Consider the following 25,168-nt stretch of genomic DNA (forward strand, 5'->3'; position numbering starts at 1 on the left):
GCAAATAAATGCTACTGGAAAAGGTGACAGTGGCTGCTCTCCACATGGGGAGCTCCAGGTATATTTGGGAGCATCCCGATGACCTAATTAATTCATAATGCATCTGGTTCTCGCATTTTCTCCATTTGAGGCAGATTTTAAAAATCCTTCTTTGATTGAACTCTGAAGGGAAACTGTGGGCAATTGTGGGTGGCATGTTAATTTGGAGATTGCACCCACAGCCATTTTGGGGAAGGGGTGGAGCTACTCTGTGCCTGCAAAATAATGAAGCCAAATTTTGCATTTCCATAATCGTCAGCCCTTCAAAGCAAAAGCATATGGGGGGGGGATGGGGCCCGGAGACAACCCCTTGGGACCATTAAAATTGTCATTGTGCCATAATCATGTCTGCAAACACATGATAAAGAAAGGGAGCATTCTACCCCAGTTACCTTTCAGTGGAAAGCTTGCAGTCAAATTAAATGAACAATAATGCAAAAAATTGTGCCATATGGATTTTCACCTTTTTCAACTGAATTTTCTTTGAATGTCAGGCATGAACTGGAATCAGATCAAAGAAGCGCATGGTGCTTACTTAAAGCATTAAGTGTACTGTTGAGTAACATACTTCCCTTTTGTTTTTCAGGCTAATTGGCACAGCATCACTAGGGCTCAAGGAACTGGTGGGCACACAAAGTAGATCACTCCCTTACAAGCTCGTTCCCCTGCTCAATGAAAAGGGGCTGGACACCGGAGTGAGTGGCTTCCTTATTTTGGTTACTGGGTTTTCCTGAACAAGACATTCTACCAAAAGTTCAGCAACATATTTGTCTGAAAAGCTTCATGGTGGTGAATCACGATACCAAAGAGGCAGAGTGTGTGTAAAGGGAGAGAACTAAGGGAACAAGGAAGCAAGGCAGGGCCTTCCCACACAGTAGTTATGCAAACTGTACCCTTTCTTTTCTCAGCACACAGTTTGCTTTGTTTGCTTTCCTTGCTTTCCTTTGAGGTGCTTCAGCTGCAAGAAGACTGACAGGCATCCATCAGAGATCCTCTGTTAAATTATTAATAAGCCCCTTTCTTTTCTGTGGCTAGAGAAGCTTGCTTGCTTGCTTGCTTATAATCCTCCCTTTCCCATGACTGGACTCAGGGCGGCTTATGACAGACAGACAGACAGACAGACAGACAGACAGACAGACAGACAGACAGACAGACAGACAGACACACACACACACACACACACACACACACACACACACACACACAAAGAGTTATATATAGATAGAAATTTAGAGATATAACTCTAGGGTGCAAGTGGGCCTCTCTGTTATGCACGCATCTAGTGCTCTCATTTTTTAAATGGTAAAGAAGTACAGGCTTTCTCCCTTCATCCCTACTCATTAGGTCTGTCCCAAATTCTGTATCCCACATGTACGCTGCAAGTTTTGTGCTTGAAACTCAGTTTCCAGGTGCATGGGAATTTGAACTGGGACCACAGTGCATGGGAAGAGGGGCTTTCCCTCTACATGCTATTTTCCTGGCCTGAAACAGCCATGCGGAGTCACTATTGGTGCCACTGGTGAACCTTATGAATACTGATGGACTACATGCAGGTTTCTTCAGCAGTGCAAATAGCATTTCCATGGGCCATTTCAGGTCAAGAAAGTGGGGCCAGGAAAGTTTTAAGTCCTGTATCCCTTTGTGCTGTGATCCTTATCTGTCTGGGAATTGAGTTCCAAGGTCAGAACTGTCTGATTTATGTGATCTGAGGAACATACAAGGAAAATCAAGGGTTAAGGCCCTCAGTGAATTGGTTGGGGAGGATTCTTGTATTGGGTGTCTCTGCAACTTGATAAGAAGTTTTTCTGTTTCAACTGATCTAAGGTGCCACCAACCTGCTCACGTATGTGTGGCCTATCTTTTGGTAGCCACAGTCTGGTGGTAGCCACTGAGGCCTCAAAGATCCTTCTGTAGAGAGCCTGGATCAAGAACCTTGCAGGAACTGTTTAATTCACTGTCTAAAGAAATGTCCTGACTGAAGAAATGTTTCATGAATCGGTGGAACACGGTGCCTGTCACTTTGGATTCCAGACTGTGGGGTTTTTTAAATCTACATTAAATATATGTTATGTTATGATAATGATTGCTCTTCTTTCTCTTCTCGAAGGAGCTACCACATGTTATTTATATTGCGCACGTATTTTGTATGTATTATATTCATTGTTGCAATATTTCAAAAATGTGTGCTGTATTATTATAGCTAAGTGGCTGCAAAAGTGCTCTGAAACAAGCTCCCCCACAATTTACCGTTAGGCTCTCAAGAACAATGAAAGTGGCTCTGGTGGCCCAGGAGATATTTACGTTTCTTTTTCTTGAAGAGCAGCTCCAGGGCATATCTATGGAAACAGTGCTCAGGGCAAGCACTGAAAACCCCTCCCACCACCTGCAGCATTGCTGGGTCTAGTGTTGAACTGCACATACTGCCTGCAAAGTCCACATGACTATGGAGGTAGAGCTTCAGAGGCAGAGCTGACAGTATAAAGCTGATCTGAGAGTTGTACTGTTGGCTCAGCCTGGCCAGGTCCAACTTTGAACTGTGGGCCCCACCTTCGAAATCCAAGGACTCCAGAGCACACGTGGACTCCAGAGGTGGAGCAGAGGCGGAGCATTGGAGAGGTGGAGCAGAGGTGGAGCATTGGAGTGGAGCAGAGTTCTTGGTGGTGAGGCTGCCAGGTACCAAGAGCTCCCCCCTTCAAGTGGCACCCCACCCTAGGTATGCCTCTGAGCAGCTTTTTTTGCCAGGTGTCAATCTGCTTTTGAAACTCAGGGGTATTTAGTAGGAGCTTGTGATTTGTCATGAATATATGCGGGGATTTTTTTTTAAGTCAACAGCCTATTTATCTTGTAGATATCATGTAGATCCCCTACATGAGCCTAAATAGCTCTTTAGATCCTGTCAAATATTCACAATTTTCCTTCTCTTTTAATATAGGCAACAATTGATTTAGTGGTAGGATATGAACCGCCAGCTGGGCCTCCAAATCCTAATGACCCCGGGGGGACAAACACAGAGAATACAGAAGGTATGTCAGCATTTTCAGGATCCTTTTTCCAAAATTCTTTAAGACAAGGAAAACAAGAAAGCAGCCTGTGTAAACTACTTTATGTGGCATTTCAGGGTCAAAGTAGACGTGATAACAGCAGGCTTGTTTGTTTAAAGCTAGATTAGCCCCAATTGCATCAAAGAGGATGTGGGAGTGCGATGCTAAAGGGCTGTACATGAGCACAGGGAACTGAGCCATCCACGCTCTGCAGTTACTTGGTCCCAACTGAGCTCACTCCCAAGACAGAGTGCGAGAGAGAAAGCACAGAGGCACTGAAGGCGTAGCACCTCCTGCAACCAATCATGCACACCATATGGGACAGGACTGAGTTTAAACGAACAGGTGTGCTCCTGCTATGTCTAGTTGGACTCTGATCAGCATTTCTGCATAAAAGTTTGAAATAGCAGCAAGAGCCGGTTGTTTTCATCAAGAGATGTTCCATCCACAAGAAGCGAATGGGCCAAGCTGCAAGTGACCTGGGAGATCGATTCTCAGAGTCTCCTGCACTTTTAAAAATTACTACTGGGTGAGAAGGGTGCAAGCGTGTACAATTCACATACACGCTACAGGGGTCAGTGGTCGTTTCCCCACTTACCATCGACTACCCTTTGCTGCGCACTACTCTCAGCGGCCATGGCCATTTGACTGCATGCGTGCTCCCCGGCTTCCCCATCGACCTGCTAGTGCTGGTGCCTTTCTGTTTCTGAGAAGCACCAGGAATGATCGGGCGCTTCGAGCCGGGCTTAAGAGCCGGGCAGTGTCGGGGCGGCTGCGTTGTCGCCGCCCCTGTAGTGGGGAGTGCCGCGGGACCCCGCGCTACTTGGCAAGAGTAGCGCGCAGCAGATGGTAAGTGGGGGAACGACCAGTGCTATCAGTCACAGACCAAGAAAGGGATTTGGGCGTCTTAGTTGACAGTTCCATGGGAATGTCAACTCAATGCATGGCAGCTGTGAAAAAGGCAAACTCTATCCTGGGGATAATTAGGAAAGGAGTTGATAATAAAACTGCAAGGATTGTCCTGCCCTTATATAAAGCTGTGGTGAGATTGCACTTGGAGTACTGTGTTCAGTTCTGGTCGCCACATCTCAAAAAAGATATCGAAGAAATAGAAAAAGTGCAGAGAAGGATGATTGAGGGATTGGAGCACCTTTCTTATGAAGAGAGGCTGCAGCGTTTGGGACTTTTTAGTTTGGAGAGGAGACGTCTGAGGGGGGATATGATTGAAGTCTATAAAATTATGCATGGGTTAGAAAATGTTGACAGAGAGAAATTTTTCTCTCTTTCTCACAATACTAGAACCAGGGGGCATACATTGAAAATGCTGGGGGGGTGGGAATTAGGACTAATAAAAGGAAACATTTTTTCATGCAACGTGTGATTGGTGTTTGGAATATGCTGCCACAGGAGGTGGTGATGGCCGCTAACCTGGATAGCTTTAAAAAGGGCTTGGACAGATTTATGGAGGAGAAGTCGATCTATGGCTACCAATCTTGATCCTCCTTGATCTGAGATTGCAAATGCCTTAGCAGACCAGGTGCTCAGGAGCAACAGCCGCAGAAGGCCATTGCTTTCACATCCTGCATGTGAGATCCCAAAGGCACCTGGTGGGCCATTGCAAGTAGCAGAGAGCTGGACTAGATGGACTCTGGTCTGATCCAGCTGGCTTGTTCTTATGTTCTTACATTCATGCTGGGGCCATGGTGCTGTGTGAATACTTTACCCTGACCTGGATAGCCCCAGACTAGCCTGATCTTGTCAGGCCTCAGAAGCTAATGAGGATTGATTCTAGCGGGTATTTGAATGTGAGACCTCTAAGAATACCACAGTCATGACACAGAGTCAGGCAATGCCAAACCACATCCAGATGTCTCTTGCCTTGAAAACTTTCGGGGTCTCCATAAGTCAGCTGTGGCTTGGCATAAAAAAAAATCTTATCTTGAGTTAGAGGAATTTCCTGCAGCTGTAAGGAGCTTCTTCCAGCCCCAAGAGTTGCTTAAATTGGAAGGCTCCTTAGGCTAGAGAAAGGCTTCCAAAATTGTTTAGTGGAGTGGTGAGTTACGCACCAGTCTGTGTGGATGACCAAAGTTCAGTTTCTCTGCTTATGGCATTTTCTGCCGTCTGAATTAGTTCGGCAGAAGACAGGAACGTAGCTTAACCAAACAGCACCCAGGGCTAACTAACCCTGGGTGCTATGTCCCCTACACAGCTGCGCCTCTGCCCTGAACTCCATGAGGGTTCAGGGCTGGGGTGCAGTTGCGGGGGAGGGGCAGCCCTGCAATGTACCCCCGAGAAAGTGACACTTAGGGCTCCAGCCCAACCCTCCCCCCCCACCACACCACTGGGCAACACTTTGGAAAGAATTTGGGAGAGATCGCCTAGTGATAATGATCCTGCCTGATGAATGAGTAGAGGTAGAGACTATTACTTTTCAATCCCATTTTTTTCTGCGTTCATTTTGCCTTTAAAGACTGCTTACACTGATCAACTTTTGTTTGTGCCTTTATGAATCAGTTTCTTTACTGCTGCGGTCTGTTCCAGGAGCTGTGACTCTGGACAGTTGCCGTTATGATTTAAAGCCTCCTCAAAACGTTAGCTTTTTTTTTCGTGTCATGAAGACCAATGTGTTCGTTTACAGAAAGCCTGCTGAGTGAGTCAGCAATTATATGGACTTAACTTCAAGCTGAGAAAGGAGGATCTTTCCAGTAAGAAATATAGTTAGAGGCCAGGGTGTAACCTTTCCCAACAAACAAACAAAAAAACCAGTTCCTCCAGTTTTCAGCAAGAGATGTCACTTTTAAACTTTAAGTTGCATTGTGAAAAAAATCAATCAGCCAGGTCTTTATTTGTAATGGAGCAGGCAGCAAGGTAGGGGCCCAGCCTAGACACAGGAGGTATGGCTCATTTCTCCAAGATCAGAGTAAGGCTCTTGGAAAATTATTGTGCCTTAGAAGCATGGATTTATTTTAAGAGTGGGCTGAGAATACTGGTGTCTTTCAATGATACATATTATACTTTATACAACATGCGCACCACCCTCTGTCCACCACTGCACTGACTTGAATCATGTCCCTGATGCTGGAGCGAGGTGTGTTGCTCTATTTCCATAAATGAATATACATCAGCAATTCATAAAGAGTATCTTTAATTATAGCAAATAGAAAGGATTCTATTTGCTATAATTGGTAAAAGTTGCTTGATTATGGCAGCAATCCTAAACAGATTTTACTGTAAGCCATATTGAATAAAATGGGACTTACATCTGATGAATACAGCTGCTGTGGAGTGCCCATGAAGGTCTATGGTAGACATTATGTGTAACATTATCACAATGAAGACCTGAAGCCGGACAACAGCTAAAGGTTCCTACGGAAACTCAATTCTGAAGCACCACAGAATTGTGATTGGGATTGGGGTCACAGAACTGGTTGAAGAGATGTTCCCTCCCCAAAAGTTTTCCTGAAATAGCCTTGAGGTGTTGTTTGCCCACTGGGAGGCAGCACATACATTGAATACTTGAACAATTAACTTACCATAGAGCAGTGGCGTAGCTCAAAGGGGATGGGGTGTATGGGTGCATAAAGCACCAGGCGCACACTCCCGTGGGGTGTGTGGCGAGGGCGTTCCAGGGGCATTCCAGGGGTCTGCTGCAGTTGAGCCCAGAGCTTCTCCTCACAACCATTGAGGCTGTGACGGAGCACAGAGTTGCTCCCAGCATCTGCCACCATGGCAGTTGAACCTGGAGCAGCTCCCAGCATCCTCCATCATGGAGGCCAGCCCTCAGAGGCGTAGCAAGGGGGGAAAGCGCCCAGTGCACTGGTGCATCCTCCACCCCTGTCATGCCCCTGCCACCCCCCGCCACGCCCCCACACCCTCACAGGGGCATGCGCCCAATGCGTCCCGCACTCCCCTGTCCCCTTGGAGCTACGCCTCTGCGCCCTAGAGTGGGTTCCTATGGTGGCATCTGCCATCAGATCAATTTTGTGAGTACATTTTTAATTTGGGTGGAATTTAAACCCTTGATGTGTTTTTTTTTTAACTTTTCAGGTTTTTCTGCAAACCTGAGGAGTACCCCAAGTTTGCAGAGGAATCTGTTTAGGATTAGTGGCGGATTCAAGCTGCTAGTAGCTATATAAATGACCCCCTTCAGTCCTTACAATAACTTTATAATCATATCTAACTTTGTACTGCTGCTTAACATTATATTGAGATACAGCAGTTGCCAAGTTCCAAGGAAATGATCAGATTTTATAACTGCATCTTGTTATATAGCTGTGAGTTCTTTGTTCATTCTCCTTCAAGGATAAAATCATGCTAACTGTTTATTAACTGTGTGCACTTCTTTTATAGATGGAGAAGATGGAGGTGATGAAGATGTGGCTGATGGTGGAACTGGTGGCCTTTCCCAAGGTGGACCAAGTGGTTCCCGTGAACTGCAGCTCGCTCGGCGCATTACCAAGGGGAAAAAAAATCGGAGGGCATTGTCTAATAAACCACAAGACTTCCAGGTTGCAGAGTTTGTGAAATTACAGACTTTCTTGTATTATGTTTTTGCTGTGCAGTACACAAGTACAGTTAATGAACAGTTAGTGAACAGTTATATTGTTCTGCTGTGCAGACTTGAAGTAATGGAAGATTTCAAAATAATCAAAGGCTACAATTCAGTGTACCCATATTTGCAAGTCGGCTGCATATGTCAGTTAGGCGCAGTACAAACGTATTTGTTTCTCTTCAGAAATTTCCAGAAACTCTTCTTTAAATACTAGAAGAATCTTTTCCTTGGTGTAATAAGGGCTACAATCTATAAACAAAGGAGGGGTGGGAGTAAATCCCAGACCTCGAGAGAAAAGTATTTATTTTTCTAAGTGCCTAGTTAATGTTTGATAAGCAACAGAGCTAACAATGAGGAGGCAGCAGCTCTATAAATATGCACCATGATCCAGCAACTCAATGCGTGAAAGAAGCATTGTTATGTACACAGAGTTCCAGTCTGGCAGGGGTTGGTCTCTTTCTCTTCTGTGCCCTTGAATGTTCCACATGTACTGTGTACTGTACATGTCTTCCCTAATACAGGGAAAAGAGGGTTAAGCTGAGAGCAAACTACTGGCAGGGCTCAGTAGTTTGAATGGGATGAGCAGAATCTAATCCTGGTTCTGCAGTGAAAGCTCCCTGGGTGATCTATCTCACATCTCCTCCTATCTCCTCCTATCTAGGGAGATAAAGTGGAAGAGGAGAGGTGACCAATCCCCCACAAGGGTTCTAGGGAAGATGAAGTGGGGGAGGGGAGGAGTGAGAGCTGCTTTGGGTTTCAATCCGGGGGAACACTGGAATACAAATAACAAAGAAATAAGCTCTTGCTCATGTACAAGAATTGTGTTCATTCTCTGGAATCGCTTGTAACTAGAATTTTGGTTGATCCATCTGTTGCTGCTAGTTACTTATTTTAACAGGAAAAGAAACAAAACACATTGCCAAGTGTTTAGAAGATCAAAAGCTAACAAATCTATCACTGATTGAATTCTTTTTTTTTTTGCTCCATCAGATACGTGTTAGAATTGTTGAAGGCCGTCAGCTGTGTGGGAATAACATAAAACCAGTAGTGAAAGTACATATTTGTGGCCAAACTCACAGAACAAGAATCAAAAGAGGGAACAATCCCTATTTTGATGAGGTAAGTATACTGCACATTGACCTTCTCCTAGTTCAGAGTAATTTTTTTCATGAAAAACATTAAGTGCACTCCCACTGCACTGCAAGAGAATTCTAAGTGCCATTTTATATTCTAATACCGAAGTTGGCCAAATCTTTGGATACTTAAGTCTAGTGACTGGAATCAGAGCTATGCACAGACAGGCCTTGCCGTCTCCCTGAGGGTCATTAAAATTGATATAATTACAGCAGTTGAACCCCAGTATTAGGAGCAGCCTGAGATTTCCTGTGTCAATATCTATTTGAGAACTTTAAGCAGTTTCAGCAAATAATGTTGTCCTGTCCTGCAGGAATGCAACAGATTTTCCAAGCCTCAGTGAAATTCCCTAATTTGTGAATAAGATCTTTAAAACATTTATTGCTTGACTCCTATAAGCTGGTGCCCAGCAAGTCTTCTGAGTATTGGAGATCTGAATGTCCGTGCAGATTTTTTTTAAAGAATGAGGAGGAGGAGAAGAAGGAGAAGAGTTGGATTTATATCCCCCTTTCTCTCCTGTAAGAAGACTCAAAGGGGCTAACAAACTCCTTTCTCTTAGCCCCCTCACAACAAACTCCCTGTGAGGTAGATGGGGCTGAGAGAGCTCCGAGAAGCTGTGACTAGCCCAGTGTCACCCAACTGGCGTGTGTCAGAGTTCACAGGCCAATCTGAATTCCCCAGATAAGCCTCCACAGCTCAAGCGGCAGAACAGGGAATCAAACCCGGTTCCTCCAGATCAGAGTACACCTGCTCTTAACCACACTGCAATTGCTTTGGACAGCAAATGCTACCTCAGCACAAGAATCTCCACTGTGTTACTGAAGTGAAGCTGTGGCAATCATTTTGTGACTGACAGAGCCTTCCATGGCATCCATTTTGTTGCTCCACCCATCATGCTGTGTCAGAATTCCAAATGTGCCTGCAGCCTTTGAAAGGCTGGGGGTTCCTGCTTTAGTGAAATGTACATTCTCTGTATTATGCTCCCACTTTTTCTACATGCGTAAAGTCTAAATCATTTTCCCCTTATCTTAACAGATCTTTTTCTACAACATCCACATGACCCCTTCAGAGCTGTTTGATGAAACAATAAGCATTCGAGTAAGGAAGAATAACATTGTTTACTGTATATGTCCCATCATTGTTAAGTAAAAGTTATGAATTGTTTGTTCCTTCCTTTCAATTGTAGGTATATGACTCGTATTCTTTACGTGCCGACAGTCTAATGGGGGAATTTAAGGTAAGCTTTCTTGATCTTCTGCCACCTATGTGAACACACTAGACCATTTTGGTTGCCCTGACTACCACCTCATTAGGGGTGTAACCAAAGGAGTCGGAAAAAAGCCCCTTTGCGCATTTGGGTTGAGGAGGCTCTGCATTTCAAATGGGCCATATCTGATGAATGTGGATCCAGAGATGATTGAACTGCCTAGCTGTGATAACAGGGCCAACCACTAATAAAATGTCCATGTTTGATAAAGATGATAAACTGAAAAAAATGGATTTGAGGACAGACAGATTTCTATAAGAAGGATAATTTACACAGTCATTTTGACATTTGGTTCAGTTTGCTATTTTATTATATCCTGCTTTTTGTATTGTAAGGTTCAGGGTGATATACATGGATTTATTTCAGTATCTGCAGCACTTTAAAATCATCTCCCTCCCAAAAAAGAGACAAATCCGGTTTCCTTAGGAGGTCTTCCATCCAAGTGATGACCAGACCCAGACATACGTAGCTTCAGCAAGTTGACTTGTGTCATTTTGCCTTTCCAGTCATGTCCTGGGGTCAGGATACTACACCACTACCATGTTTGACATAGTGGCTAGACATGTAATTGAAAACAGGCAAACAGCCGAGCCAAATGAAAATCACATGAAAAAGGGAGCTTAAACTCTTGAAAACTTATATCTGGAAAATCCTGTTCGTCTCTAAGGTGCTACTAGACTCAAATTTAACCAACTTGGCTACCCTTTGACACAAATGAATATTGGTTTTTTTTCTTTCTTGTATTTGGTTACTTACAGAGAGATAATGCTCTAAACTCTTCTTACAGATTGACATTGGTTATGTCTATGATGAGCCTGGTAAGTAAGGGTTCTTGCATGAACTTCTGTACTTTCTTAACACAGCAGGAGGGAGGTATCCTGGCATGGTGCCCAACTCAGCTAAAAAAAGTTCCATCTTGCAGCATGCTAAGGAAGAAATATTTAGCTACTACTGAAATATTTAGCAACTGCTGAACAGCCTTGCTGTATGCATGGAGGAGCTAGTGGGCAGACTCTCTCTGGCTTTTCTGCACAAGTCATTTACAGCATATCTTGCTGCCAAATACTACATTTTTTTCTTTTCATACTACATGTTTTTTTCCTCCATTTGGTTCCCAAAACCTATTTCTCCCTCAAACGTCTGGCCCTTATGGATGCCCCTATGTAGTTGCTCAACCTCCCCTTCAGCCATTTACATCTCCCCCTCATCCCCCATTTTAACAAGGATTTTTTAAAAAAAATCTCTTTCTTATATCTCATTAAGATGAAGATATACAATTAGGAGTCAGTGAAATTGTCAAGGGAAGTTGCTTTTGTAGGAGGAAATTGACAAAAGTCTTCACAGTTATGATTGTGCATTATTGCAGCTTTAATTTGGCTGGAAAATGTGAGGTTCCCTCAAGATCTCCTCACAGCCGAACCATGGAACATAGATCAGTCCTGTTTCTGGTGCTCCCCCCCTTTTCAAGGGATTTTCCTGGACCTGCTTGTATATGCACCTTCTTGAAAAAACACTCCAATGGGAGCTAATAGGAGATGGGGGCTACACATTTGAGGGTCCATAACTTTGGCCCCCATGAACCAAACTTCACCAAACCTGGGTGGTCTAATCAGGAGGGTCTTCTAAAGATACTCTGAAATTTTGGTGCTGCTAGCTTAACAATTGCCCTGACAGCAGGCACACACCCCCACTCCCCGAGGGCAGGCCTAGATGTCTTCACTAGAAACATGCTGCATTGAGGATATTGGAATCTGGATGAAAAGGTGCCGATTCTTTTGAAAGTTGGTTGTATCTAGATTAATTTTTCAGTGGGAATTCGGCCTTTGTATATTTTGTACTAGACTTTAATTTTATCATAGTTTCAAAAAAGAGCTATTGAATGAGAAAAGGTCCAAAATAATTAAAGCTAAGCCTTCAGCATTGTGTTCTCATTGTTTCACCCATATGTCTGTTATCACTTTTTTTTAAAAACAAGGGGGGGAAACCCAAACCCTTATTTGTAAGGAGCAGGTTTCAATCGAATTTGTGATTTTTCCTTTCAGGCCATGCTGCCATGAGAAAGTGGCTGCTTCTAAATGACCCTGAAGACACAAATTCAGGTCCCAAAGGATACTTGAAAGTCAGCATGTTTGTTCTTGGAACTGGAGATGAGCCACCAGTAAGTTGATTGCGTGGATAGGTTTCTTCTAGTAATACTTCTTTTTTTGCTGTAAAATCACAGCCGACTTGTGGTGACTCCATAGGGTATTAAAGGCAAGAAACATTCTCAGGCAGTTTGCCATTGCCTGCCTCTGTGTAGCAATTCTAGACTTCCTTGGTGATCTCCCATCCAAGTATTAACCAGGGCTGATCCTGCTTATCCCAAAGGCACCTGGTGGTCTGATCCAACTGGCTTGTTCTTATGTTCTTATCTCCCAAGATCTGATGGGATTGGGCTAGCCTGAGCTATCCTGGTCAGGGCATAAGCTTCTTACTGGTTCTATTGGTTAATTTATTATGGTGACTCCACCAAGTTTGCACTTGGTATTAGCAGAAGGATCTAGAAAGAACGAGCCTGCTTACTGTGTGTTTCTTTTCCCCAGTTCTGCTTGCTCAACTCCTTTCCACTCTGTCGCCACAGCATTTCTCTTCCAAGGCCTGCACCAATGCCTTTCAAAGGTACATCCCTATCATGATTTTTCTCTTATGTTTTGGACGAAACTTTTTCTTGCTCATGACTTTGCTTTTTCCTTTTCTGCTATTCTGTAAGCGTGTGCTTGAATCTCAGAAAAAATAATGAATCTTTTTGTGGAAATGCTCTGGGCTTTCTCCCAAAAATGCATCGACACAAGCATTAAAGTTCAAAATATCAAGTTGTGTGTATTTTCCATCTTACCTAGCAGGCCTTGCCATTTGGTAAATTTGGTAAATGTGAAACTACATAGCCACTAATAAACACGACTGGGAAAGCTTTTGGTTTTGTTTGTTATATTAATGGTGACTTTTAAAATACTGTAGATATGAAAAAAAAATCCAAGTTAGAGCAATCTCATTTTTGTAGATTTAAGATTATATACTTCTTATCTATTTACATACAAGAATGCCAATCAAGTTTTAATTAAGCAGTGTGCTACATTCTAAATTAGGCTCCTTCCGCACATGCAGAATAATGCACTTTCAAACTGCTTTCAATGCTCTTTGAAGCTGTGCGGAATAGCAAAATCCACTTGCAAACAGTTGTGAAAGTGGTTTGAAAACGCATTATTCTGCTTGTGCGGAAGGGGCCTTAGAATCACCAAGTTATATGCAGGTGTGCTGTTTGGGTATTTGTTTTGGTTAAAGCTAAGTCAGTTAAGAATATGAAAGAATTTGAATATGAATTCATATTTTTGTATCAAAATTAGTCCAGTTCAGAAACATCCTTTTCAGCCAGAGATTTCTCCATTTTGATCTGCCAGTTCTGAAGTATTTAAAAATGTATTTGCTTCTCTTTCATGCTGGCATTAAGTATTACTAATACTGGATAGAGTTCAGATGAGCAATAAAATGTACATTCTTCATCCAGTATAATTTTTATAGTTATATTACATAGCGATGTACAAAAACTGACTCATCGCCTGAATATTGTGACTTACATTTCCAAATTGATTTTATTTACTTCATTTATACCCTACCTTTGTCACCAAAGGAGTCCCAAAATGACTCACATGGTTTTCCTTGCCTCCATTTTATCCTCACAGCAACTTTGTAAGGTAGGTTGATTGTCAGTGTGTAGCTAGCTTAAGATCACCCAGTGAGCTTTTGTGGCAAGAGTGTGGATTAGAACCTGGGTCTCCCAGATCCTAGTCTGACACTGTGACCAAATTACCACACCGACTCAGATTTTCAGATGTGTCAGGCTGCTGTGTCTCAGCTACAGAGAGGCACCAGAATGACCACAGGGTATTGAAATATTGTCAAAAGATCCATTGCATTATTTGTTGCTATGCCACCATATGATTAGTTGACATATCTGCCAATGTTCAGTGAATTCCACTGAATATTTAGCAGTGCAATCCTAAACAGAGTTTAAGTCTCTTGGAGTTAATAGGCTTAGAAAGGTGTAACTCTTCTTAGCATTGCACTATAACTCTTCTGCCTCAATTCTGCTTAGCTTCTGAGATCTGATGAGATCAGGCTAGCCTGGCCTATCTAGGTCAGGACTTAGAAAGCTATATCCCCTCTAAACAAGTTCCTTCTTGAAGCCAGTTCTTAGCAATTTATAATTTTACTTATATTGATAACAAGGGCATAGGGCAATCCTGTAGATAAAAACCAGCAAAAATGAATGAGGAGAGACATACTACTTAAACAGGCAAATTAATCCACTGTACAACTTTGTGTGATGCTTTTCTTCTGGGGTAACGTATACAAATTAATCTCCAACAGGTGGAAAACAGAGAACGGGATAATGACAACGATGACGTAGAAAGTAACCTTTTACTGCCAGCTGGAATAGCTCTCCGATGGGTCACTTTCGTTTTAAAGATCTACAGAGCTGAAGATATTCCTCAGAGTATGTAATTTTAAAAAAATCTCAATTGTCTGTCAATAAAATAGGAAACTTATATAACTGCACATTGTAAATAAATGTAAATAAATTACATGCTAGCTTCTAGAGCAGTGGTGGCGAACCTTTGGCACTCCAGATGTTATGGACTACAATTCCCATCAGCCCCTGCCAGCATGGCCAATTGGCCACGCTGGCAGGGGCTGATGGGAATTGTAATCCATAACATCTGGAGTGCCAAAGGTTCGCCACCACGGTTCTAGAGAGTTTTATAGAGGTTGTTGGAGATGATTTAAGGCCTAGATTTACCAAAGTAGTGATTTTGACCGAAAGTTCCTCTAAATAAAAACATTTCCTCTGCACTGAAGGTGTTGGAAAGAGACAGTTAATGTTCAATGTGGAAGGATGTCATTGCGTGGAGGATACTCTGCCCCTGAAGTGATGCAGCTATCATGCTTCTTTTCTCCTCTGGATTGGCAATTAAGGAGTAGACTTCAGTCTCCCTGGATCAATATTTGGTTGGGGGGGGGGGGTCTCTAGTTTCTCATTTCTAGTTTCTCAATTTCAGATATTGAATCTAGCACCATTTTAATCAGCAATTAACTCATTGTTCATTTTGAAATGCTCCATATTTAATAATGGTTGGCATGCTAGTATACTTTGAGTTTCAGCATTGGACTGCAACAGTATTTTAAGCTTGTCAAATACCCAAGCATTCAAGCCACAAAATATGGATTTGGGGAAATTATTGTCATGCTCTTCTGTATGATTTATCCTCAGTGGATGATGCTTTTGCGCAAACTGTGAAGGAAATATTTGGAGGAGAAGCAGACAAGAAAAACCTGGTGGATCCATTTGTGGAAGTCTGTTTTGCTGGGAAAAAGGTATTCTTTGCTAATAAGGGAACAAACTATTAAGTATCTTAAATATTATTGTTTAATATTATTTAATATTAACCTTAAATATTAAGATTAGACGTTTGAGGGAGCCCTTTTTGGATTCAGTGATTTCTGTACACATAGGTTTAGTACACATAGTTAGCAAAAAAAAAAAAGGATAACAGTAATACATTATTCATTAACTGTTCTGTTCCCCAAGCAAAACTGTTTCTGATGCCCTGTGCCCTGCCAGAACAAAGTGGGAGAGTCACAAGCAAGGTTTAAGAGTTCAAATAAAAGGTTTAATATTTAGAAGAATGGAGACCCTAACTCCTCCCAGAGTCTGCTTAAAATAAAGTACTTGCTTGACTGGAAAGTAGAAGCTATAGACTTTTGTTCTTTCTCTGGGCCTTTCCCCACTTACCTTGATCCCCCCTATGCTGCGCGCTGCTCTCAGCACGCGGCATCCCTGGCGCGCACCCAGGCGTCCCCACAGAGCACGGGGTCATCACAAGGTGCTGTTTAAAAGAGCGCCAGGGATGCCGCACGCTGAAGGGGCACGACAGCGGCAGCATCAGGGCGGCTGCGCTGTCGCCGCCCCTGTCGTGGGGAGTGCCAGGGGACCCCGCGCTACTTTCGGAGAGTAGCGCGGGGCTTAACGTAAGTGGGGAAAGGCCCTCTGACTGCTTCCAGGAAAGTCCACTTCTTTAAGTTCCTTGAGTCTTTATGTGGCTACTATTCTCTGTAAACCCCAACTTTGTGCTCTCTGTACACCTTTGACATGGCAAAGTACTGCTGCCTCCTAACTCCTTGGGCACCTGTACTGAAATGAACTGAGTTAAACAGGGGCATTGCTAGGAGATAACAGAAAGACTGCCTCTTGGGAAACTTCTTAGAGGGACAGGGGCTAACTAAAATTCCCTCCCTTTGGAGACTATACAGAGGACTAAACCCATGCTATCTATGGGAAACTTATACTTAACAATGAAAATAATAAAGGCTTCTGTGGGGGCATGACATTTACTTTAAAAAGGAATAATGTTTTCTTTAGTACCGTTAGGTTTTAATAATGTGCCTTCATAAGAACATAAGAACATAAGAACAAGCCAGCTGGATCAGACCAAAGTCCATCTAGTCCAGCACTCTGCTACTCGCAGTGGCCCACCAGGTGCCTTTGGGAGCTCACATGTAGGATGTGAACGCAATGGCCTTCTGTGGCTGTTGCTCCCGATCACCTGGTCTGTTAAGGCATTTGCAATCTCAGATCAAAGAGGATCAAGATTGGTAGCCATAAATCGACTTCTCCTCCATAAATCTGTCCAAGCCCCTTTTAAAGCTATCCAGGTTAGTGGCCATCACCACCTCCTGTGGCAGGATATTCCAAACACCAATCACACGTTGCGTGAAGAAGTGTTTCCTTTTATTAGTCCTAATTCTTCCCTCAGCATTTTCAATGAATGCCCCCTGGTTCTAGTATTGTGAGAAAGAGAGAAAAATTTCTCTCTGTCAACATTTTCTACCCCATGCATAATTTTGTAGACTTCAATCATATCCCCCCTCAGCCGCCTCCTCTCCAAACTAAAGAGTCCCAAACGCTGCAGCCTCTCCTCATAGGGAAGGTGCTCCAGTCCCTCAATCATCCTTGTTGCCCTTCTCTGCACTTTTTCTATCTCCTCAATATCCTTTTTTGAGATGCGGCGACCAGAACTGGACACAGTACTCCAAGTGCGGTCGCACCACTGCTTTATATAAGGGCATGCCAATCTTTGCAGTTTTATTCTCAATTCCTTTTCTAATGATCCCCAGCATAGAGTTTGCCTTTTTCACAGCTGCCATGCATTGAGTTGACATTCCCATGGAACTATCAACTAAGGCAGCCTAAATCCCTTTCCTGGTCTGTGACTGATAGCACTGACCCCTGTAAGCGTGTAATGTGAAGTTTGGATTTTTTGCCCCTATGTGCATCACTTTACATTTTGCTACATTGAACTGCATTTGCCATTTCTGAGCCCACTCACCTAATTGATCAAGGTCCGCTTGGAGCTCTTCGCAATCCTTTGTGGTTCTCACCACCCTACATAATTTGGTATCATCTGCAAACTTGGCCACCACGCTACCCACCCCTACTTCCAGGTCATTTATGAATAGGTTAAAGAGCACTGGTCCCAAAACGGATCCTTGGGGACACCACTCCCGACATCTCTCCATTGTGAGAACTTCCCATTTACACCCACTCTTTGTTTCCTGTTTCTCAACCAGTTTTTAATCCATAGGAGGACTTCCCCTCTTATTCCTTCATTGCTGAGTTTTCTCAACAGTCTCTGGTGAGGAACTTTGTCAAAAGCCTTTTGGAAATCCAAGTAGACAATGTCCACCGGTTCACCCCTGTCCACATGCCTGTTTACACCCTCAAAGAACTCTAGTAAGTTTGTAAGACAGGATTTGCCTCTGCAAAAGCCATGCTGACTCTTTCTCAGCAGGTCTTGCTTTTCTACATGTTTTCTAATTTTATCTTTAATGATAGATTCTACTAATTTACCAGGAACAGATGTCAAACTGACTGGCCTGTAATTTCCCAGGTCCCCCCTAGATCCGTTCTTAAAGATTGGTGTGACATTGGCCATCTTCCAGTCTTCAGGGATGGAGCCTGATTTCAGGGATAAGTTGCATATTAAAGTGAGAAGATCAGCAATTTCATGCTTGAGCTCTTTAAGAACTCTTGGGTGAATGCAATCTGGGCCAGGGGATTTGGTAACATTTAGTTTATCAATGGCTGCCAGAACTTCTTCCTTGTCTACCACTATCTTCGCTAGTTCCTCGGATTCGCCTCCGAAGAAGCTTGGTTCAGGTGCAGGAATGTTCCTCACCTCCTCTTGGTTGAAGACAGATGCAAAGAATTCATTCAGCTTCTCTGCAATCTCCCTGCAATCTTCAGTAATTCAGAGTGCAGCATAAACCATTGTTGTCTGTAATAACTGAATGCTAATAGCCAGAACTGAGTACACGATATAACTCCACCATGAAATAAAATAATCAAGTCATGAAAACAGGAGAAAGTTGTGATAATTTATGTCTGAGGTGAAATAATGTGCACACAGACACATGGCTTGATCCAGAGATCTTTGTGCATTGCAATGAGCTGTATGTCCACAGCTGTGTCAGAAGATCTCTTTTACCCAATAGATGATCGGCGCTGCCAGTTTTACAGTTCTAATCGCTTGTTGCAAGAGGGATGCAATAGGAGGCAGCAGCAAGCCTGGCTCATCAGTGATCGCAGGTTCTGTTAAAGCTGACCCCGCCAACTTTTGGTAGCATGCAAAAGGCAACACAGCAAGCAATACAAGTCCTGGTTTCTGGCTGTCTGTGAATTGCCCTTACTGAAGTGGGGCAAACATGTTTGCATAATTAGATTCATGGACTTCTGCATCCAATTTCATGAAGCTGAACTGCTGTATACATGAGGCAAGATGGCAATAGGGTCTTGAATGGATGGCAGACAGCCCAATGCATCATTAGTGGTTATATAATCACTGCATGATTACTTGCCTCAATTTACACTGACGTGTCTGGCAATATTCAGTGAGATCCACTGATTGCTCTTAATTCCATTGTTTGTCACTTGTATGTGTCATAAAATTGGTCGCTGAAGGTCCTTTGTTGGCCCAAACCAGGGTCATTTTCATGTGTGCAATTGCATTAACATAATTGACAAGAGATGCGTACTGAAAGTCGTGGAACGTTGTCCCTGCATCTTTTTCTTAATTATTGTTCAGATAGGCATGCAGCAATTCATGCCTTGTTCCAGGCAACATGTCTTGATTATGTTTTGACCTAAAAAGAATACCTTTTGATATAGCAATAACTTTCATGGCAAGTTCCTGATATCATTTAGTGAACTTTGCTCACACTTTTTCTGTTTGAATAAAAGATAAAGGACGAGAGTTTATACAATTGAATGGCTAGAATATTGTGTTTTATATTTTTTTCCAGGTTTGCACAAATATTATTGAAAAGAATGCCAACCCAGAATGGAATCAACTCATTAATCTTCAAATCAAGGTGTGTGTGTGGGGGGGGGGGGGCTGTACCCCAAACTACTAAGTTATGTTTCTTTTTAACAATGATTAATTATACTTTTGTTTTATGTTAGTTTCCTTCGATGTGTGAAAAAATGAGACTGACAATATATGATTGGTGAGTTCTTTTTTGTTGTGTATACAGGTACAAATGAAACAACCCAAGGGGAGAAAGTGTTTTGACATGAGGGATGAACGTATATTTGTTCTTTGTGTGGTACAAGCAACAATGTAATTAATTGTTACATTTGCAGAATATTATTCTTAATACTTTGGTGTAAGATTACTTTGGTAATCATAGTCCTCTTTACAGAGACCAACAGACTTGTCTGAGTACATTAATTTTTCTGGAGTTCTTGTTTATTGCTGCAGCAGGAGGGCCCTAAGTAATAGAACCCAGGCATAGCTGTTCCACTAAGTTATTATAGAGCTCATTAGAACTGATTTGTTATCAGTAGGATTACTTTGAGTAAAGGAGTAACACTAGGAATTTGCAGTTCTGCCTGAAGACATTAATGTCCTTTAACATCTTTTTAAGGGATCACATTGCACCATCTGGTGGCCATTCCTCTAATTTAACTCTGGCTGCAGCCATACCTAAGTATATTAATTTCTATCGAAATCCCTATAGAAATGTCCTACTTCTACTAATGTACCACACACACACACACTGTTCAAATAGAGCATTATGGTTAAAATAGCACATATACAGTAATACAGTTTTAAGTTGAAAGCCATTTAGGTATAAGTGAAGTTGGCTATATCTAAAACAGGTACTGATGCATTGAATCATAACTTTCTGTTTTGTACAGGGATCGTCTTACAAAAAATGACACAATCGGCACAACCTATTTAGGACTCTCCAGAATTGCTGCCTCTGGAGGGGAGGTTGAAGGTAAGCTGGTGTCCTTGAGATAGTTTTTCTTCAAAGGTTCTACAAGTTCAGCAGAGGAGCAGGCGGAAGGGGAAGGGTAAAAGGACAGATTGCCCTCATTTAGTCAAGACGGCCATGCTAATAATGGTATAATATAGATGATGCCTTTGACATTACATCTGAAATTACATTCAGCTGCAGTGCCAACATTATGGGTGGAACATGCCAGGGATCTAAACATTATGTGACTAGCATGGTAGTGCCATGCTGAAGTTTGCTAGATGGAAGAGCTTCTCTAGTGGTCTGAAACAAGGGCTGTAATATTCAACCCACATACATTGAACTTAATCCTAGCGAAAATCTTTTAATCTCCTATGACAGGTAAGCTAAGGGAGTGCTTGCACTAAGCTGCATCTGTTTGTCAGTAGCACATTGACCACTCAGACAATGGGGCCAAGCCTTAGCTGAAGTAGTTCTGGTGGGTTTTCCGGGCTGTGTGGCCGTGGTCTGGTGGATCTTGTTCCTAACATTTCGCCTGCATCTGTGGCTGGAATCTTCAGAGGTGTATCACAGAGGGACGTCTGTTAGAGACTGATAGAATATTGAATTGCATTCTGATGGTAAGCTTTTGGTGAGTGCATGTGACAGCTGAAACTGAACCGCCTCCCAGAAAGTCAAAAGGAACCTGGATCCTACCCCAAAAGCAAGTTGGGATGGGGCTTGCTGCCCTGTGGAACTGAGTTTGAACCTAACATCTCTCTTACAGCCCCATCCAAGAGGCCAGGTGCCTCAAGAGTCAGTTCACTGTGACTTATGCTCATTGACTTTGTACCATCAATTTACTTATATAGAAAAAGGCTATACAGATTTTCTATAACAAATGTCAAAGAAATCAAGGCTTTGGTTACTTCGACTTTGCCTGCAGCGAGATCACTATTTGTTTCTTCTTACATTGGTTTTCAACTTAGCATATCGGTTGCTGATGTGAAGCTCCACAGGTGTGGTGGATGTCTAGCAGAAATGTAGTGGCCATTTCCTAGGGCACCTCTCATCCCGCTACTCATCCAATACTGTTCTGTGGATTTGCCTCCATCAGTGCAATCCTATGCAGTCATTCCAGTATGAACATATTTATTTCTCTGCATAGGATTGCATCCTGATGAACCAATTAATTATGCCTTCTAATAGCTCTACAATATATATGACATAGCTGCAAAATAACAACATCAACAACAATAATGTGCCGTGTCCCTAAAGCCTTTCTTTCTTCGAAAAGACAAATTCCACCTTGGAGTGCTACATTGACTTTTTAACTCATCTTCAGCCAAAGGGATTAGCATTTTTTGAAGATTGCATGAAACTGTCACCCTTGAATCCGAATGTTTACACTCATTATTCACCTGGTGTAGTACCTCTAAATACCGTTTATACTTATATTACTTTCAAGTTTTGTGGCACTTTGCTTATATGGCTGCTAGCATAGCCTGTCATAATCATTTGCATGAAGCTATTCATAGGATCAGGCAGCATCTTATTTGCAAACTGAAATTCCGGACTTATTCACAGTTCGCTCAAGCTTTGATTTTATTTTTCAGCCAAATGTTTGTATATACTCAGTCTGCAACTTATTAAGTAACCTGTTGTCTTTTTGTGATGTAGAGCTTTCACGTTCGGGAGCTGGGGCTTCATCGTATGAAGGTTCATAATCATATGTTTGGCTATAATATGATTCTCTTTCCTTCGTCCAAACTGCTGTTTCCTTTAAATCCTTTAAATACCCACTCAAAATTATGCTATATTGCTACAACGGCCCTTGGAAGTTTATGAAAGTAATTTTGAACAGCTTGGGCTGTTCTTGTTCTTTGCTTTTCTTGTTCTTGGCTTTTGCATGGCTTTATTTAGAGCAGTGCATGTACTTGTTTAAATTATTATGCACCCTGGTTTGCAGTGCATAAGTTAGGAATGAAAGCCAGTTAGGTGTATGCTACTACTGTAGCAGTTGTCTGTAAATATATAACTAACTGGTTGCATTTTGAAGTAAAATTGCATAAATTAAGTAAATGGAAGATGTAGTGTTTGGTGGTTTCAACCTTTAATGCTTTTCTAATTAGAACATATAAATAGGTCTTGTTTACAAGAATTGGCGCTTTGAACAGGTTGGCCTTTGCATTAAGTGTTGTGTCTGGGGGTTTTCCCCACAAATGAATACATTAAAATTAGAAATGAAAGCACTATGGAGTGATGCCTGTAAAAGGAATCCAGTTTATCCTTAAATCTACATTGCTTTTTCATTCAGTACTTTAAAATAGGTATGGCTTAATAAAGCAAGAATGGATGGCCAAAGTACACTCAAACTGCTGTGCTCATTTTCGTTTTAATTTCACTGTGCAGCTGTGATTACACAATTACATTTTTTTGTGAAATTGTTGTCTTTGAACTTAATGCTACTGCAAGCAAAAGTAATTACTATTTTTCCCGTCGAAATCTGTTTTGTGAACATCTCTGTATTTACCTGATCCTCAGCATATTTTCTTGAGCAAAAGGCCTTGATTTTTCACAAAGAAGTTGTGGTCACAGGCATATGAGTGAAATATGCATAATGAAGACGTGTAAATCTCTCTTATTAGTAATGTACAGTCTGTATTTTGGGCATCGTGATTATAGGAGGATTCAAGTTTGATTCCAGTTTTTGATAGCAACTAATGCACTTGGCTGCCATAGTAAAAAGCTTTGCTTGACACAACTATTTGCTATTGACCACTAATCTTTTCCATGTGGTGCCTGTGGTTACAATATTCGGATAGATGAAATTTGCACATACATGTATGAATGTTGGCAAATAGATTTTTTCATTTCATTGACTCATTAAAATGGATCTTACATTAATCCGTATATCCAACGAAGATAACTGCATGTTGTTATATCCAGCTTTATTGGCTGGTTTTATAGTGAAATCCTGTATAGAGTTATTTCAGTAGAATCCCACTGACTTCAGTGAACAAGCTGGAGTAACTCTGCATAGGAATGCTCAATCAATCAGAGGCATTCCCAAAGACAATGTGCTTTTAAACAATGGAGTACTTATTCAGCACTGTGAATTGCTGCACTGATCCGGTCCACAGAACTCCAGTTGAACATGCATGCCTCTTCGCTGGTTCTTAGACAAAGACATCAGTGCAGGGCATATAGTTATAAAATGCTGTTGGCAGGAATATAGCAGAAAGACCATTTATTCTGTGGTCTTCTTTTTCCATGAAGTACAGTCTAAACTGAAATGGATAGTTCATGTGGCTGATCCATAGCACCACAGGCACACTGATGTGAAAGTTGTCGTTTATCTGAAGTGAATGGAGAAGCCTGTGTCTGCCAGAGGCTGTCTAGTTAGCAGCTAGTTTTGATGCCTCCCATTCATCCACATTGCTCTTTTCCCTCAGCGATGAACAATAAGTCTGCATTCAGATGTCACATGAACATTAAAATGATTTGGACCTTTAATCAGTATGTAATAACAACTAGAGTTTAATCTGGATCTGGTTTGTAAGTGGGGCATGAGCTCTGGTTGACCTGCAAGCAGAGGCGTACCAGGAGAAAATGGCACCCGGGGCAACAACTGCTCAAGCACCCCCTGTGCCCCCCCTGTGCCCCACATATGACAGCCAGCTCCTTCAGCCAGCGAAGGGTGGTGGCAGTCCTAGCCCACAGAGGGGGGAGTACTGGGTGGGGGTGCCTCTCCACAGGAGTGGTGTGGGGGCGATTTTGCACCCCCCCTTGTGTAATCTAATGCGTGGCGCCTGGGGTCAATTGACCCCCCATGTTCCTCTGGCAGATACACCTCTGCAAGCCAGATTCATCCACATGTCAATTTAATGCTTGTTAAATGTGTTTTCTGAATTCAGCCTTTCAGGACCAGGCTTGCTCAGTTCCTGATCACACTGCATACACTACAGGTTGCAGATCAAACAAGGAGTTGGTAGATCAAACATGTATGGATTTAGACGTAGCAATTCTTAAATTTCTTTGCACCCATGGAATAAAATGTTCTTTTTTTTCCTACTAACAACTAATGTTTAACATTGTAGTTTGTTACAACTGTTTTAATGTTCACATCCTTGTACTCTTGACATCTACAATATCTTCTAATAATGACATTTATGTATTAGCAAACACTGGGGAAACAGAAGTGGGATTCTTACCAACATTTGGGCCGTGTTACCTAAATCTTTATGGAAGTCCAAGAGAATACACTGGATTCCCAGATCCATATGATGAGCTGAACTCTGGAAAGGTCAGTTGATCTTTATATGTATCTCTGCCTCTTACAGTCATCCTGAAATTTTAACTTTATGTTTAAAATCAAAAAGAATCAATAGCCTTTTTTTCCAAAACAGCTGATTAACTTTGCAGAGAAACAAATTCATCTAAGTATTATTTTGTCTATACAAATATGTAAGTCCAATACTCAGGCTCTAGGCAGAAGGCAGTTGCAAATGTGCTACCTGTGCAGAAAAGGGATTGTAGGTGGTAGGACACACAAAAAAAGCTGGCAGTCAGAGAGACTGAGATGCAGATATGTTTATTAACAACAACCATGATTTAATATTTTTTTTATTTTTACAAAATATATGGCATAAGTGTAGGCTACTGGTTATACATCACTTCCAATAAAAAATTTGCTACCATTTCACAAGTTGTGAGATCAGAATTATCCAGTAAAAAAAAGGAGTCTGCATGAAGCATCCATTTCATCAGGAATCAGAGAAAACATATTAGAATATTTTA

General features: G+C 42.1%; 1 protein-coding gene across 3 annotated transcripts in view; it reads left to right on the forward strand.

Annotated features, from left to right (window-relative positions):
• The window catches only part of MYOF (myoferlin), a 118,574-nt gene that overhangs the window by 25,838 nt on the left and 67,568 nt on the right, over positions 1-25,168 (forward strand). The window contains exons 4-18 of one of the 3 annotated variants that reach the window (XM_048505859.1): positions 626-734; positions 2,972-3,062; positions 7,431-7,588; positions 8,623-8,751; positions 9,802-9,864; positions 9,953-10,003; positions 10,821-10,851; positions 12,076-12,191; positions 14,441-14,567; positions 15,342-15,445; positions 19,430-19,498; positions 19,590-19,633; positions 20,328-20,410; positions 22,049-22,087; positions 24,550-24,674. In XM_048505859.1, coding sequence (XP_048361816.1) covers positions 626-734; positions 2,972-3,062; positions 7,431-7,588; positions 8,623-8,751; positions 9,802-9,864; positions 9,953-10,003; positions 10,821-10,851; positions 12,076-12,191; positions 14,441-14,567; positions 15,342-15,445; positions 19,430-19,498; positions 19,590-19,633; positions 20,328-20,410; positions 22,049-22,087; positions 24,550-24,674 — 1,339 coding nt within the window. Of the gene's footprint in view, positions 1-625; positions 735-2,971; positions 3,063-7,430; positions 7,589-8,622; positions 8,752-9,801; positions 9,865-9,952; positions 10,004-10,820; positions 10,852-12,075; positions 12,192-12,615; positions 12,692-14,440; positions 14,568-15,341; positions 15,446-19,429; positions 19,499-19,589; positions 19,634-20,327; positions 20,411-22,048; positions 22,088-24,549; positions 24,675-25,168 lie in introns of those variants that run through there. The other 2 variants (XM_048505860.1, XM_048505861.1) reach the window with 2 other exon arrangements.

This window comes from Sphaerodactylus townsendi, linkage group LG08 (assembly GCF_021028975.2).
Source record: "Sphaerodactylus townsendi isolate TG3544 linkage group LG08, MPM_Stown_v2.3, whole genome shotgun sequence".
NCBI lineage: Eukaryota > Metazoa > Chordata > Lepidosauria > Squamata > Sphaerodactylidae > Sphaerodactylus > Sphaerodactylus townsendi.